The sequence below is a fragment of the Entelurus aequoreus genome, linkage group LG07 (assembly GCF_033978785.1).
Source record: "Entelurus aequoreus isolate RoL-2023_Sb linkage group LG07, RoL_Eaeq_v1.1, whole genome shotgun sequence".
Taxonomy (NCBI): domain Eukaryota; kingdom Metazoa; phylum Chordata; class Actinopteri; order Syngnathiformes; family Syngnathidae; genus Entelurus; species Entelurus aequoreus.
Window position 1 is genome coordinate 3,323,223 of NC_084737.1, and position 16,131 is coordinate 3,339,353.

General features: G+C 35.7%; 2 protein-coding genes across 3 annotated transcripts in view; one reads left to right on the top strand and one right to left on the bottom strand.

The window, feature by feature from the left end:
- dzip1 (DAZ interacting zinc finger protein 1) overlaps window positions 1–12,084 on the top strand; it is a 40,612-nt gene extending 28,528 nt beyond the window's left edge. For both annotated transcript variants that reach the window (XM_062052376.1, XM_062052377.1), the window contains 5 exons: window positions 4,186–4,360; window positions 6,800–7,146; window positions 8,412–8,533; window positions 8,596–8,749; window positions 11,229–12,084. In XM_062052376.1, the coding sequence (XP_061908360.1) occupies window positions 4,186–4,360; window positions 6,800–7,146; window positions 8,412–8,533; window positions 8,596–8,749; window positions 11,229–11,311 (881 nt within the window). In that variant the 3' untranslated portion in view covers window positions 11,312–12,084. The remainder of the gene's footprint in view (window positions 1–4,185; window positions 4,361–6,799; window positions 7,147–8,411; window positions 8,534–8,595; window positions 8,750–11,228) is intronic.
- A 1,108-nt stretch (window positions 12,085–13,192) lies between these two features.
- LOC133653276 (claudin-10-like) overlaps window positions 13,193–16,131 on the bottom strand; it is a 4,688-nt gene continuing 1,749 nt past the window's right edge. Inside the window, exons 3-5 of the mRNA XM_062052378.1 lie at window positions 14,012–14,093; window positions 13,834–13,941; window positions 13,193–13,769 (exon numbers count right to left, since the gene is read on the bottom strand). Of these exons, the coding sequence (XP_061908362.1) occupies window positions 13,583–13,769; window positions 13,834–13,941; window positions 14,012–14,093 (377 nt within the window). The 3' untranslated portion in view covers window positions 13,193–13,582. The remainder of the gene's footprint in view (window positions 13,770–13,833; window positions 13,942–14,011; window positions 14,094–16,131) is intronic.

Genomic DNA, 16,131 nt, shown 5'->3' on the forward strand with positions numbered 1-16,131 from the left:
AAAAACCTAATAGAGTGCAGCCACAACATTGGAAGCTTGATGTGCCAAAAATACATAAAAAATACCTATTTAAAAAAGGGGAAAAACCTAATAAAGTGCAGCCACATGTGAAGCTTGATGTGCCAAAAATACATAAGATTTGCTCAAAAAATAAAAAAAAAAGAGGAAAAAAACCTAATAGAGTGCAGGTGCAACATTTGATGCTTGATGTGCCAAAAATACATACAATTTGCTAAAACATAAAAAGAGGAAAACATCTAATAGAGTGCAACCACAACATTGGAAGCTTAATGTGCCAAAACTACATAAAATTTGCTAAAAAAGAGGAAAAAACCTAATAGAGTGCAGCCACAACATTGGAAGCTTAATGTGCCAAAAATACATAACATTTGCTAAAAAAAAAAAAAAGGAAAAAACCTTATAGAGTGCAGCCACAACATTGGAAGCTTGATGTGCCAAAACTACATAAAATATGTTGGATCCACTATGGACTGGACTTTCACAATATTATGTCAGACCCACTCGACATCCATTGCTTTCGGTCTCCCCTAGAGGGGGGTTACCCACATATGCGGTCCTCTCCAAGGTTTCTCATAGTCATTCACATCGACGTCCCACTTGGGTGAGTTTTTCCTTGCCCTTATGTGGGCTCTGTACCGAGGATGTCGTTGTGGCTTGTGCAGCCCTTTGAGACACTTGTGATTTAGGGCTATATAAATAAACACTGATTGATTGATTGATTGATTGAAAATTTGCTAAAAAAGAGGAAAAAACCTAATAGAGTGCAGCCACAACATTGGAAGCTTGATTTGCCAAAAATACATAAAAATACCTATTTAAAAAAGGGGAAAAACCTAATAAAGTGCAGCCACATGTGAAGCTTGATGTGCCAAAAATACATACAATTTGCTAAAACATAAAAAGAGGAAAACATCTAATAGAGTGCAACCACAACATTGGAAGCTTAATGTGCCAAAATTACATGAAATTTGCTAAAAAAAAGAGGAAAAAACCTAATAGAGTGCAGCCACAACATTGGAAGCTTGATGTGCCAAAAATACATAAAAATACCTATTTAAAAAAGGGGAAAAACCTAATAAAGTGCAGCCACATGTGAAGCTTGATGTGCCAAAAATACATAAGATTTGCTCAAAAAATTTAAAAAAAAAAGAGGAAAAAAACCTAATAGAGTGCAGGTGCAACATTTGACGCTTGATGTGCCAAAAATACATACAATTTGCTAAAACATAAAAAGAGGAAAACATCTAATAGAGTGCAACCACAACATTGGAAGCTTAATGTGCCAAAATTACATAAAATTTGCTAAAAAAAAAAGAGGGAAAAACCTAATAGAGTGCAGCCACAACATTGGAAGCTTGATGTGCCAAAAATACCTATTTAAAAAAGGGGAAAAACCTAATAAAGTGCAGCCACATGTGAAGCTTGATGTGCCAAAAATACCTAAGATTTGCTCAAAAAATTAAAAAAGAATAGGAAAAAAACCTAATAGAGTGCAGGTGCAACATTTGACGCTTGATGTGCCAAAAATACATACAATTTGCTAAAACATAAAAAGAGGAAAACATCTAATAGAGTGCAACCACAACATTGGAAGCTTAATGTGCCAAAACTACATAAAATTTGCTAAAAAAAGAGGAAAAAACCTAATAGAGTGCAACCACAACATTGGAAGCTTAATGTGCCAAAAATACATAACATTTGCTAAAAAAAAAAAAAAAAAGGGGAAAAAACCTTATAGAGTGCAGCCACAACATTGGAAGCTTGATGTGCCAAAACTACATAAAATATGTTGGATCCACTATGGACTGGACTTTCACAATATTATGTCAGACCCACTCGACATCCATTGCTTTCGGTCTCCCCTAGAGGGGAGGGGGGGGGGGGTTACCCACATATGCGGTCCTCTCCAAGGTTTCTCATAGTCATTCACATCGACGTCCCACTTGGGTGAGTTTTTCCTTGCCCTTATGTGGGCTCTGTACCGAGGATGTCGTTGTGGCTTGTGCAGCCCTTTGAGACACTTGTGATTTAGGGCTATATGAATAAACACTGATTGATTGATTGATTGATTGATTGATTGATTGAAAATTTGCTAAAAAAAGAGGAAAAAACCTAATAGAGTGCAGCCACAACATTGGAAGCTTGATGTGCAGAAAATACATAAAATTTGCTAAAAAAGAAAAAGAAAAGAGGAAAAAAAAACCTAAGAGTGCAGCCACAACATTTAAAGCTGGATGTGCCAAAAATACATAAAAATACCTATTAAAAAAGGGGGAAAACCTAACAGAGTGCAGCCACATGTGAAGCTTGATGTGCCAAAAATACATAAGATTTGCTAAAAAAAAAAGAGGAAAAAAACCTAATAGAGTGCAGGCGCAACATTTGACGCTTGATGTGCAGAAAATACATAAAATTTGCTAAAAAAAAGAGGAAAAAACCTAAAAGAGTGCAGCCACAACATTGGAAGCTTGATGTGCAGAAAATACATAAAACTTGCTTAAAAATAAAAATAAAAGAGGGAAGAAAAAAACTAATAGAGTGCAGCCACAACATTTGAAGCTCGACGTGCCAAAAATACATAAAACTTGCTAAAAAATATATAAGAAAAGAGGGAAAAAAAACTAATAGAGTTCAGCCACAACATTTAAAGCTGGATGTGCCAAAAATACATAAAAATACCTATTAAAAAAGGGGAAAAACCTAACAGCGTGCAGCCACATGTGAAGCTTAATGTGCCAAAAATACATAAGATTTGCTAAAAAAAAAAAAAGAGGAAAAAAATCTAATAGAGTGCAGGCGCAACATTTGACGCTTGATGTGCAGAAAATACATAAAATTTGCTAAAAAAGAGGAAAAAACCTAAAAGAGTGCAGCCACAACATTTGAAGCTCGACGTGCCAAAAATACATAAAACTTGCTAAAAAATATAAGAAAAGAGGAAAAAAATACCTAATAGAGTGCAGCCACTACATTTAAATCTGGATGTGCCAAAAATACATAAAAATACCTATTAAAAAAGGGGAAAAACCTAACAGAGTGCAGCCACATGTGAAGCTTGATGTGCCAAAAATACATAAGATTTGCTAAAAAAAAAAAAAAAAGAGGAAAAAGACCTACCTAGAGTGCAGGGGCAACATTTGACGCTTGATGTGCAGAAAATACATAACATTTGCTAAAAAAGAGGAAAAAACCTAATAGAGTGCAGCCACAACATTGGAAGCTTGATGTGCAGAAAATACATAAAACTTGTTAAAAAAAGAAAAGAGGAAAAAAATAAAAATAGAGTGGAGCCACAACATTTGAAGCTCGACGTGCCAAAAATACATAAAACTTGCACACACAAAAAATAAGAAAAGAGGAAAAAAATACCTAATAGAGTGCAGCCACTACATTTAAAGCTGGATGTGCCAAAAATACATAAAAATACCTATTAAAAAAGGGGAAAAACCTAACAGAGTGCAGCCTCATGTGAAGCTTGATGTGCCAAAAATACATACAATTAGCTAAAACATAAAAAGAGGAACAAATCTAATAGAGTGCAACCACAACATTGGAAGCTTAATGTGCCAAAACTACATGAAATTTGCTATGAAAAAAAGGAGGAAAAACCTAATAGAGTGCAGCCACAACATTGGAAGCTTGATGTGCCAAAAATGCATACAAATACCTATTAAAAAAGGGGGAAAACCTAACAAAGTGCAGCCACATGTGAAGCTGGATGTGCCAAAACTACATAACATTTGCTAAAAAAGAGGAAAAAACCTAATAGAGTGCAGCCACAACATTGGAAGCTTGATGTGCCAAATCTACATACAGTTTGCCAAAACATAAAAAGAGGAACAAATCTAAGCTTAGTGGAAGCTTAGTGTGCCAAAAATACATAATATTTGCTAAAAAGAAAAGAGGAAAAAACCTAATAGAGTGCAGGCGCAATATTTGAGGCTTGATGTGCTGGAGAAAAGTGTCGTTAAAGCATCAACGTGGTTTGCAAACCCTTACATAGTCTTACATACACATCCAAAAGAGAATCTAACCATGACAGTAAAAAGCTGTGATTGGTTGGCTTGTAGAACACATGTAAAATATTCATTTCTTCAAGGTTGGCAGGTCTGCATGAGTTTATAAGTCAGTATAATCATTTGTGTTCTTCTTGTGTTTATTTAGTGTTGGAGTCTCGGCCTCGATCCAGCAGCTTACCCTCCAGGGCGACACAAGGTGTGTCTGAGGCGTTAGCCCGGCAGGCAAAGACACCCCAGCCAGCACCAAGAGGCAGGACCACCACCCAACCAAAGACATCTACTCCCAGCCAGAAAGCCGCTTTAAGAGACCACACCCCCAAGTAAGTCCAATCAAATGATGTGTATTGTTATTGGGAATGTAAAGACATGAACATTTCATATCACGGCTATTGCTAACATTATTACCGCGATATTGTTGAATGTGCTCAAAAAGTACTTACCGTACACACACTGAAATCTTTGGACCCAGTTATTTTTTTATAGCTACAGCTAAATTAAATAGAAGTGGCACGTTTTGTGTTTCTGATAGTGTTTTAGTCTTAGTGCTTTATTTGTTATAATGGCTAAGCTTTTATTGTTTCAAATATAGGTTTGTACTGTAGCACTTTATGAGTTGTTTGAAAGAAAAGTGCCTAGCAAATAAAATGTATTATTTTTAGTTATTGTTTCTGGCGGGCGTTGTAGCGTCCTACTCTGTTCAGCGAATGCAGCATTAAAATACCTCTGTTTGGTATTCCTTCGAGTATAGAGAGAGTAAGAGAGCACAGCTTATAGGTTAAAGGCCATTCTATGTGTCATACTTGATCATTTTGCGATATTGCCATATTTTTGCTGAAAGGATTTAGTAGAGAAAATCGACGATAAAGTTTGCAACTTTTGCTCGCTGATAAAACAAAAGCCTTGCCTGTACCGGAAGTAGCGTGACGTCACAGGAGCTAGGATTCCTCACAACTCCCCATTGTTTACAATGGAGCGAGAGAGATTCGGACCGAGAAAGTGATGATTACCCCATTAATTTGAGCGAGGATGAAAGATTCGTAGATGAGGAACGTTACAGCGGCTAGCGCGGCTAGCGCGGCTAGCGCGGCCAGCGCGGCTAGCGCTCCAACAAAGTCCTCCTGGTTGTGTTGCTGTAGTCCGCTGCTAATACACCGATCCCACCTACAACTGTCTTCTTTGCAGCCTTCATTGTTCATGAAACAAATTGCAAAAGATGTCCAGAATACTGTGGAATTATAAAATGAAAACAGAGCTTTTTGTATAGGATTCTACGGGGTACCATAACTTCCGTTATACTGACTTCGTCATGCGCATACGTCATCATACCGCGACGTTTCAGCCGGATATTTCCCGGGAAATTTAAAATGTCACTTTATAAGTTAACCCGGCCGTATTGGCAAGTGTTGCAATGTTAAGATTTCATCATTGATATATAAACTATCAGACTGCGTGGTCGGTAGTAGTGGCTTTCAGTAGGCCTTTAAATGTGCACAATTTACTATCTTAGTTCAGGGGTGTCGGACTCGTTTGAACTGAGGGCCACATCGCAGTTATGGCTGCCTCAGAGGGCCGCTTGTAAACATGAAACATTTATGAATATAAATGTATGGGATTCACCTCATCATATTATTATACAATTGCCTATACATTTGTTTTTCTTACACTTAAAAATAAAAAACCTTAGATTTTGCAGTTATAAAAACTGGAAGCTCAGTCGTCACAATTTCACCCTAAAATTTACGATGGTTTTACTGTAAATGGAAACACGGTACTCTAGTTTTTTTACAGTAAAATTCTGGCAACCAAGCTGCCATTTCTTTAAATCCATTGTGGTTTTTACAGTGTACAATCTAATGATAACTTGCTTTGAAATCGTAAATCATGCAGGTATTTATTATCCTTATTTTTACTTTAACTAAAAAAGTTTTAGATGTGTGACAGTATAATATTTGTTGCATTAATAGATAATATTAGAATTTAAAAGATCTGCAATCTCATGCAATACATGTATTTTTTCTGTCAAAATGGAAAGAAGAAAAACATTCAGTAAGAAAATATAAAGTACTTTATTGACGCATATTATTTCAAGGCTTTTGCGGGCCACACTAAATTATGTGGCGGGCCACATTAATTGACGTGCGGGCAACATTAATTGACGTGGCGGGCCACATTAATTGACGTGGCGGGCCACATTAATTGACGTGGCAGGCCAGATCTGGCCCCCGGGCCTTGAGTTTTGCATCTGTGGCTAAGTTACTCAGACAGCAATGTGTTATTTCGTTTCTTAATGGGTAAATACATTAATGTCTCTTGTTTTCATGTTAGCATTTAAGCTAGCAAGCTGGCGCCAGACAGTCCGTGAGTTTATGCAGTTGTAACGGTTTTTCCATACTCTTAATTTAAAATGGTAATACTAACCAACGGGAGTTTTAACGCAGTTATCATTATTACTGTTTAGCGTTAAATTCTTTATTATTAATTAGACAACTTTTTCACATTTTCTTTTATTGTAAACATTTGTTTTTTGCATAACAGGATGTGTGATTGGTTAGTTACCATGAATTGATTAACGTGGACCCCGACTTAAACAAATTGAAAAACTTATTGGGGTGTTACCATTTAGTGGTCAATTGTAAGGCATATGTACTGTACTGTGCAATCTACTAATAAAAGTTTCAAACAATCAAATAGTACAATGTAGAACAAATAGTTTCCTTTTTCAGTTTGTGATTGGAGACTTTGTTTTCTTCGTGTCTTAGGACCCCGCCTTTCAGTTCCTTTGAGGATTCCGACGTGGAGGACTCAGACATGGAGGAGGATGAGCCTCCTCAACTTCAACAGGGCAGAATGCAGACCAGGATCAATAAGGAGGAAGCCATCCAAATCAGTGCAAAAAAATCCAATGTGATCCAAGCAAGGCCACTTTCAGCCAGGCACTTGTCCTCGAACCAGCTCCCCCCTGGTGTGATCCAGACGGCGGTTACAAATATCGAGAGTGACGACGACGACCTGTCAGAAGTCAGTGAGCTGCAGGAGATTGACCCTCGGCAGCTCAAGAACTTCAGAGAGCAGAATGGCAACGCAGAAAAGACGAACTTTGCTAAAGGTAAACTGTCCCAAAACACCTTGTTATGTTTATGTATAGGGTTGCAAAGGGGTGGAAAGTTTCCGGTAAATTTCCAGAAACCTTCCGGAAATTTACCACGGGAAGTTAAGCTCGGGAAGTTTGAAAATATTGACCATTTTTTGAATATTAAAAATTGGACACCGTCCATGGGAATTAATGGGAATATATGGGAATTAATTGGGAATTACAATAATGATATATTATTGGGCACTTGTCTATATGCTGCTGCATCTTTGTGGCATACCTGACGTAGCTCTTTGCACAGTATTTGCAAATTGGTTGTCTCCACACATCAGATGGTGTACGTGGCATTATTCTGTTTGTATTGATTTAATCTTGTAAAACACTAATGCAATGCCACACACAGATATAAATAGTCAGCTAAACAATTGGAGTAGTCTTTAAAAATATTTGACTGATGGACAAATGAATAGAAATAGACTAGATGAATAAATGAACAGTCAATCAGCATGCTAAATCAAACTATAAGCTACATTCTTGTATGACAACAGAATGGCTAGCAGAACAGAAGGCAGAGGAAACTACACCTCTTGATTTAGTGTTTGCTAGTTGAACTTTACACATCACAAAAAAGGTCAATTCGGGTTGCTAACGTTGTTAGCATAAATGAATGGGATTTAACATAGAGAAAATTAGCATCACGGCTAACGGATAAATATTTTGGGTTCATTATGAGACTGTGGTGGTACATAAACCTAGCTAGCTAGAGATATTGGCCCCGAAATCATTGAACAAGTACAGGAACAGCTAGCTAGCTTGAGTGGAAGTCTGCTGGAGTAGTCTACAGTCATACAGTAACAAGCAATTACACCTCTATTAAACTTAAATACCATAGATCAAATATATTTACCCCAGTAATATCATCAAAACTTACCAGTCCTTGGGCTCAAATACTAGTGTGGCCTCAATAGCCCTGCTGTAGTGTGTAGCATGCTGGGAATTATCTGTGCATGTGATGGAAGAATGCACTGCACATGTGATGGAGGAATGCACAGTGCAGGGTTGAAATTCTACTGAATTTGCATTAAATCAGGTTGTTTTAGCTAATAATCATGCTGCAAGATGTAGCATGTTGCATTCAATGTTTATTCCCATTAATTTACCCTTAATTCCCATGGAAAGTTTCCAACTTTGAATATTCCTGGAATTTTGCAACCCTAGTCATGTATTGTGCTTTATTTAAAGTGGCATCCATGTATTTAATGTACTCTATGCATTTTTAGACAACATAGTCAGTGAAATGACAAAGACACTTGAGAGACAAGTTGCAAATCCGCTGTCAAAGAAACCATTCGGGGGCGTAAGCATCTTACCGCAGAGGAAGGACGAGGTTCAGGATTTTGTGGTGAGACGAGCAGTCAACCCTGGCGTTTGGAGCACATGTTAATCGTGACGTACGTTGACCAGCCCTCAGATCTGGAGACCAGCGAGGATGCAGATTCCTATCTTGAGGACAGAAAAGGCCAATTCCAAGTATCTCACAACTCTGCAAATGCAGTGAGGAGCCTGGACTCAGTCAGCACCAGCGTGTGGGACACCTCCCAGGGAAAGAGCCGATCAGGTTGGTGCCCCTGCGGACATATTTGGTAACCGACTTCAGGCGCACGTCTCAGTAGAAGGCGGCAGTATGCAGGCTCAAATTGAAGCAGAGGTGGTACAATCCTGACCATGCGCCAGATTTTTAACGCAAATATTTTTTTTAGTCTTTTTCAATTTACAGTAATATGCAGTAAAGAACACCGTAAAATGTGTCATTTTTTAAAATTTGATTGGTAGTTTGCTGTAAAATCATAAGTCAAGCAGATATTTAAGTATTTATTTTTATTTGGACAATTTTTTTTTGGAAAGTATGATAATATTTTGTAATATTTGTTGCAATAATGGGTACTATTAAAGTTTAAAAGATACATACATTCTTTCTGTCAAAATGAAAAAATTCCATAACATTTAGTGAGAAAATATGAAGTACTTTATTGACACATGGTGGAGCCACTTTTGCTTGAGAGACTCATAGAAGATTTTGACGCGGCCTTCAAGCGCTCTGTGGACAAAAATGTCCACGTTGTCACCACCATGAATTTGAACTGCCTGTTACGTTCATTTCTCTGCTCTGTTTCACCTGGACTCTTGACTTTCCTCCACGCGAGATCGCTTTTTAAAGTAGTGGCTGATTTTGCCCGCCATATCTGCAACGCTTAAAAACATAAACGTTACTCTGACACAGAGGTAGGGATGATACTCGAAACCGGTTTTCCCGGTTGTTCGATAAGAAAAGAACCGAGTCCTCGGACTCGAATCCCTTTTTGAGAACCGGTACCCGTTATCGAGACCACTATAGTAAAGAAAAAGAGTTGGTTCTTTATTCGAACCCCTCGGAACGAATCCCGTCCCGACCAGAAATGCTCCGTGTGACGTCACAAGAAATGACGTCACGTAGCTCAGTCATTAGGCGCAGATAGCGAAAGCAGGAAAAAAATGGACGGGAAAAAGCGCTCCAAGGTGTAATAAAGTTCAAAACAAAAGCTATCATCCAATGAATAACTTTACTGAGAGATTTGAGCAGGGTACAAACACATGAAGAACACTTCTACGACCCACCGGAAACATAGCAACCAGGCTAGCAACGCACCTCCTTTACGGCAGCTGTCGCAACGTTCTTATAGCAACCGCAGCACATACATATATATACAACATATCTCCCTTTTTCAACTTTTGTTTTTCTTTCCTTGTAAACAAAACAAAATCACACTGTATATATGTTGTCTGGCTAATTATAAATAATGCAGACGAGGCGTGTTGGCTGAGTGCTTGACGTTTACTTTCACGGGTGACGACATGCAACAACACTTTTCGGGGCTACCGCGCATGCTCGTCACTCCCTTTGCATGTCGGGTAGTGTAGTTGTTATATTCCCTAGCTCATAACATCTTTCCCCCTATAAAGAAATAATGTTAACTCAATAAAGTGTATTTCTTTTTTTAGCTTTAACTTTTCATTTATTAGCATTGTAACCACATTTGCAAACAACTTTTTTCTTCATAGAATTTTCTTTCAATAAAGAAATAAAGTGCAAAAATGTCAAAGCATCATAACAAACAGTTATGTCAAATAGCAGCAGAAGTGCACTTTTTGGAGAGCTGTATTATTTCCAGTTTTGTGCCCAAGGGACTGATTTTATTTAACACTATATTATTATTTATACACCTATAGTGATCACAGAGACAGGTTGTTTTTGTGTTACCTTATATATTTGTTTTTCTGAAAAATCCGACTTAATATACTTTGGGTAACAACAGTCAATATTTATTTTTTTTATTTTTTTAGGGGGGCAACAGTCAATATTTATTTATTTTTTAGATTAAATTGTTTTCTTATATAATAAAAGTGAGCTTTTGTTAAACCAAATATTGTGTTTTTTTTTCCATATACAACAACCTATCTGGACTCGATAAGAGAATCGATAAGGAATCGGTTCGATAAGAGGATTCGATAATAGACTCGAACTCGATAATTTCTTATCAAACATCATCCCTACACAGAGGAAACTTTTTTTTAAATAAACACGACATGCTTGTAATGCTTTCTTTTAGTTGACCATGTACCGGTCAATCTGTACCGCAATGAAACTCTACCTGATCCTATGCAAACTTCTAATCAATTCTTCAATCAATCCAGCTATTGCAACTAGTCAGAAAAGGTTGGAAAGGAAGCTAACACTACTAGCTGTGTTCACTTACCGGAGACAAAATGTTCACAGCACAGTCTGGAGTGTTCTGTAGGAGTCCAGTGATTCCTCCGTATCATGCTCCGTAGATAGCTGGCCCATCAAAATTTTGGCGGGAATTTTCTAGCTATTTGTTTACTCTTTTTAGGTTGAACTTGCTACGATATGAATTGTTTTGTGCCACATTATAGGTTTTTTTGTATGTTAGTTGGTCATAGCAACCTGCGTGCAGTGGCCGCCTTTGACTTCCTATATATTTCAAAGAGTTGTCAATTTCCCACTTTTTGATGGCGCTTTGTTGTCTTGTGCTTGTTAGGTTTGAGTGACGGTGGAACAGGAAGCACCTTGAAGAGCAGCTTGTTCAGTGACACCTGTGACTCAGAGGACGTGAACATTTAGCACAAGTAACACATCACACTCAGGCAACCTCGGTCAAAATCCCGAAGGACCCACAAATAAACACACATTCATACCACTTAGCAAAACCTAGAACCTCAAAGATTTAGAAAACTTTTTTTTTTTCACGAAACATATTTAACTCATCATAGCATAGCGTCATATTTTTAATATTACCTCATGCCTGCCCTGTGCCAAATGTTTGCTGATGCTTTCATCATCAAAACTAAGGTACAAGTAAATAATCTGTCTAAAAATGTCCGCCATGTTTATATCCCCTTTTTTAAAATTAAGTCATGATGTACTTTTCTATATATGTTTTTTGTCAAATACTTTTTTTATGGCCCTGATAAATTCCTGGGGCTCGGTGGAGACAGCTCTGTTCGGTTCCTCTTACACCTTTTTTCAAATTAAGTCATGATGTATTTTTCTATATAGAAATATTTTTACAAGCAATTCAACATTTCTCGATGAAATGCGAGATTCACACGTGTGAAGAAAGTGATTTTTATTCAGATTTTGATCATGTATGTCACGTTTTAGTGGTTGAAATGAGAGGATTGGGAAGCTGGAATGGTTTATAGTAGTCAATGGATTTGTAACAGTGTGGGCAGAAAATGCAAAAGAAACATGATTTGAATAAAGCACCGACTGTATTTTTGATCAATGCAGCATTTGTAAATTATTTAGAAACACACAAACCTCTGAGGCCTTATGTATGGACAATTTGTTTTATTTATTTTTCTTTTGTAGATTAAAGTGTTCTATATATTGTGCTCCTGAGTTCATGTTTTAATTATTTATTTATTTTTCAGTATCAACTTGCTTTAGTCAGTTAAAAAAATGTACTGTAGTTTAAATAAGAGTTAAAATTGTTTGTTTAATTTCCGGCAAATTGATGCATTTCAAATCTTTTCTGTTACCGGCTAAAAACAATGCTAATAAAGTTATTTTTGTTATGAGGTAATATTTATATATTTCTTTTTTGTTTTCTTTAATGTTTCTAAGGATACAATGTTATGCAGAGATGTAATTATAACAATTTTAAGGACACATTATATCATTTATATTAGTGATGGTCAGTGTGCTGTTATAGCCAGCAAGGCCTTCTCTGCTGGACTAACATAAATCATTATTTTAATCAAAGTTAATTTTAATCTACTTTCCATAAAGTATTCATCATATTCTCTTCATGTCTTATTAGGCTCCGGTGTTGCTTGTTTTTACGTTAGAGCTTTTATCCAATCAGAATTCAGCTAGCTTGTTACCAGCGCTGTGTGAATTCTGCCGGGTAGGCAATTGATAGACAGTTGCGATAGCCAATCAGATCACGAGTTGTTGACAGTAACCCATCTAGGTAGCCTTATGCTAAACGTGACTGTGACTGGATTGTCACTCCCAAGTGAGAATACCATCACAAGTTGTAATTTGCGAAAAGCAGGAAGGGGCACCGGAGCCATACCCAGCCAGCGGAGAAATCGTCGGTTCTCACTTTTTTAACTCACAAAGAAAAAGTTCAAATATTTTATTTTTTTTCCCCCACATTTAATATGTTCTTTACAATTTTTGAAATTTCGACAGTACTAAGTAAAGTATGTTTTAAATGCCGATGTGGGTTCATTGATTTTTAAATGTGCCGAAATATAGCCTGGTTTGTACTCTGTTGAGGTGCTTCAATGTCCAGTAGTGCACAAGTGTGTTTCAGTATAGTATTTCTCCAGCCGGGGTCATGTGGTGAAAACAAAATGTCTTCCTGGAGCGGCATAACAGAACATAATTGAGAAGCGCGGTTTCAATTAAACTATTGCAGTCAAAACAGCGCATTTGTCAACATAAACGAGTACCAAATGATTATTACTTGCAAAGGTATTAGAAGGTATCCAGTAACAAACAGGTCCGCATCATTTCTATCGCGGCCATTAGGTGCCACAAAAAAACAATTGCCACTCCACTTTAACTTGAAGACAGCATAAGTGCGTTCCAGACAGTTAATAATAAATAGGTTAGCGTTAATCGTACACACCTTTTTTTCTATTTGATCAAACCTTTTTCTGACATTGCACATTACAAAATATGTATGAATTATGCTGGTATTGTATCATATCAGTATTGGCCACTACTCTAGCCACTATCAGTATCGGCGGTAAAAAAAAAAGAAGTTCCTAAGTAAAGAGCACATTGTTCAATTCAGCAGCTTCGATGCTGTTTACCAAGAAACGATGGGCGCCATCTTTGTGAGGTCTTTTAATGAAAAAGTTGAAATGTCCCTTTCGCTCAGACAAAGTCGTCCCTGCTGTAGGTGCGGGTCGTTCTTGTCGGCGCTCTGCTCGGCCGACTCTTCCTGCCCTGGTAGAAGAGCGGTGGCCCCAGAGTGACCCTGGAAGAGGTGTTTGGCAGCATGTAGGTCCTCCGGGTCCTGGCTGTGGCATAAGTGGCTGGCCTGCGTGGCCTTTTTGAAGAACTGTATGATGATAACCTGTCAGCTGCAAGCACTTCTTTCAACATCACTGCTGATTACTTGTTACCCTGAAGGAAGACCTTCTCTCCCGGAGAAGTAAGTCAGCACCGTCCCACCGCAGAGCAACAGGATGGAGCCTCCCCAACCGACGAAAAGTGCAGCTCCAAGCTCAAATCTGGATAGTGAGGTCATCTGAGGATGTCAAATGTTTTTCATTTCAGGTTTGTTCATTCAGACGTACTCACTTCTGTGCTCGGAAATTGGGGTCCACAAACTCTGTGATGACTTTGTTGGCCCACCAGGAATATGTGATCAAACCACAGAACCCTGACACAAAAACAATTGCCACTTCAACTTAAAAGACAGCATTGGTGCATTCCAGACAGTAAATAGTAAATTGACTTGTTTTGAGCTTCATGAGTATGAAGGTTCATTTCTTTTTTTGACACTGAATTTATGTCATTGAATTTGTTGCGTTTGAATTATGTTAACTGAATTTTGTTTTTACATCAAATTAAGATGACAATTTCATTGAATACAAATTTGTGAGCAAAATGTTTGTTTAAAAAAATAACGCATGAAAAATTCAATGTAAAACAATCATTGTATAAAAAAATCAGTGTATAAAAATTCAGTGTAAAAAATTTAGTGTGTAGGAAAATCAGTGTAAAAAAAATTCAGTGTAAAAAAATCAGTGTAAACAGTTTAGTGTGGGAAAAAAAACAGTGTAATAAAATTCAGTGTGTAAAAATTCAGTATATTCAAATTTAGTGTAAAAAAATATGTATATAAAAATTCAGTGTAAAAAATGTGTTAAAAATCAGTGTATAAAAATTTGGTGAAAAAAGATTTGGTGTATAAAAATTCAGTGTAAAAAAAATTGTATGTAAAAAGAAATCCTTGTATAAAAATGATGTGTGTATAAAAATTCAGTGTAAAAAAAATTGTGTATAAAAAAATCAGTGTATAAAAATTCAGTGTAAAAAAAATTGTGTGTGTAAAAATGTAGTGTAAAAAAATGTAGTGTAAAAAAATAAATCAGTGTAAAAAGGTTAGTGTGGAAAAAACCAGTGTAATAAAATTCAGTGTGTAAAAATTCAGTATATTAAAATTTAGTGTAAAAAAATAATATGTATATAAAAATTCAGTGTAAAAAATGTTGTGTTTAAAAATCAGTGTATAAAAATTTGGTGAAAAAAAAATTGTGTGTAAAAAGATTTGGTGTATAAAAATTCAGTGTAAAAAAATTGTATGTAAAAAGAAATCAGTGTATAAAAATGATGTGTGTATAAAAATTTAGTGTAAAAAAAATTTGGTGTAAAAAAATCAGTGTATAAAATTCAGTGTATAAAAATTCAGTGTAAAAAAATTGTGTGTATAAACATGTAGTGTGTAAAAAAATTATGTGTAAAAAAATCAGTGTAAAAAGTTTAGTGTGGAAAAACCCTGTGTAAAAATAAAATCAGTGTAAAAAGTTTAGTGTGGAAAAAAACAGTATAATAAAATCCAGTGTATAAAAATTCAGTATATTAAAATTTAATGTAAAAAAAAATATGTACTGTATATAAAAATTATGTGTAAAAAATGTAGTGTGTAAAAAAAACTGTATAAAAAATTGGTGAAAAAAAATGTGTGTATAAAAATTCAGTGTAAAAAAATTGTGTGTAAAAATAAATCAATGTATAAAAATTGTGTGTATAAAAAATTAGTGTAGAAAAATCTGTGTAAAAATTCAGTGTAAAAAAAATTATGTGTAAAGAAATCAGTGTGTAAAAAAATCAGTGTAAAAAGTTTAGTGTGGAAAAAAACAGTGTAATAAAATTCAGTGTATAAAAATGCAGTATATTAAAATTTAGTGTAAAAAAATACATGTATAAAAATTCAGTGTAAAAAAACTGTATAAAAATTTGGTGAAAAAAAATCATTGTTTAAAAAAAAATTCACTGTAAAAAATTGTGTAAAAATAAATCAATGTATAAAAATTGTGTGTAAAAAAATTGTGTGTAAAAATAAATCAATGTATAAAAATTGTGTGTAAAAAAATCAGTGTATAAAAATTCAGTGTAAAAAAAATTGTGTATAAAAAAATCAGTGTATAAAAATGTAGTGTGTAAAAAAATTCTGTAAAAAGTTTAGTGTTGAAAAAACAGTGTAATAAAATTCAGTGTATAAAAATTCAGTGTGTAAAAATTCCGTATATTAAAATTTAGTGTAAAAAAAAAAAATGTATACAAAAATTCAGTGTAACAAATTTAGTGTAAAAAACTGTATAAAAATTTGGTGGAAAAAAATTAGTGTGTAAAAAAAATTGTGTGTAAAAAGAAATCAGTGTATAAAAATTCAGTGTAAAAAAATTTAGTGTGTA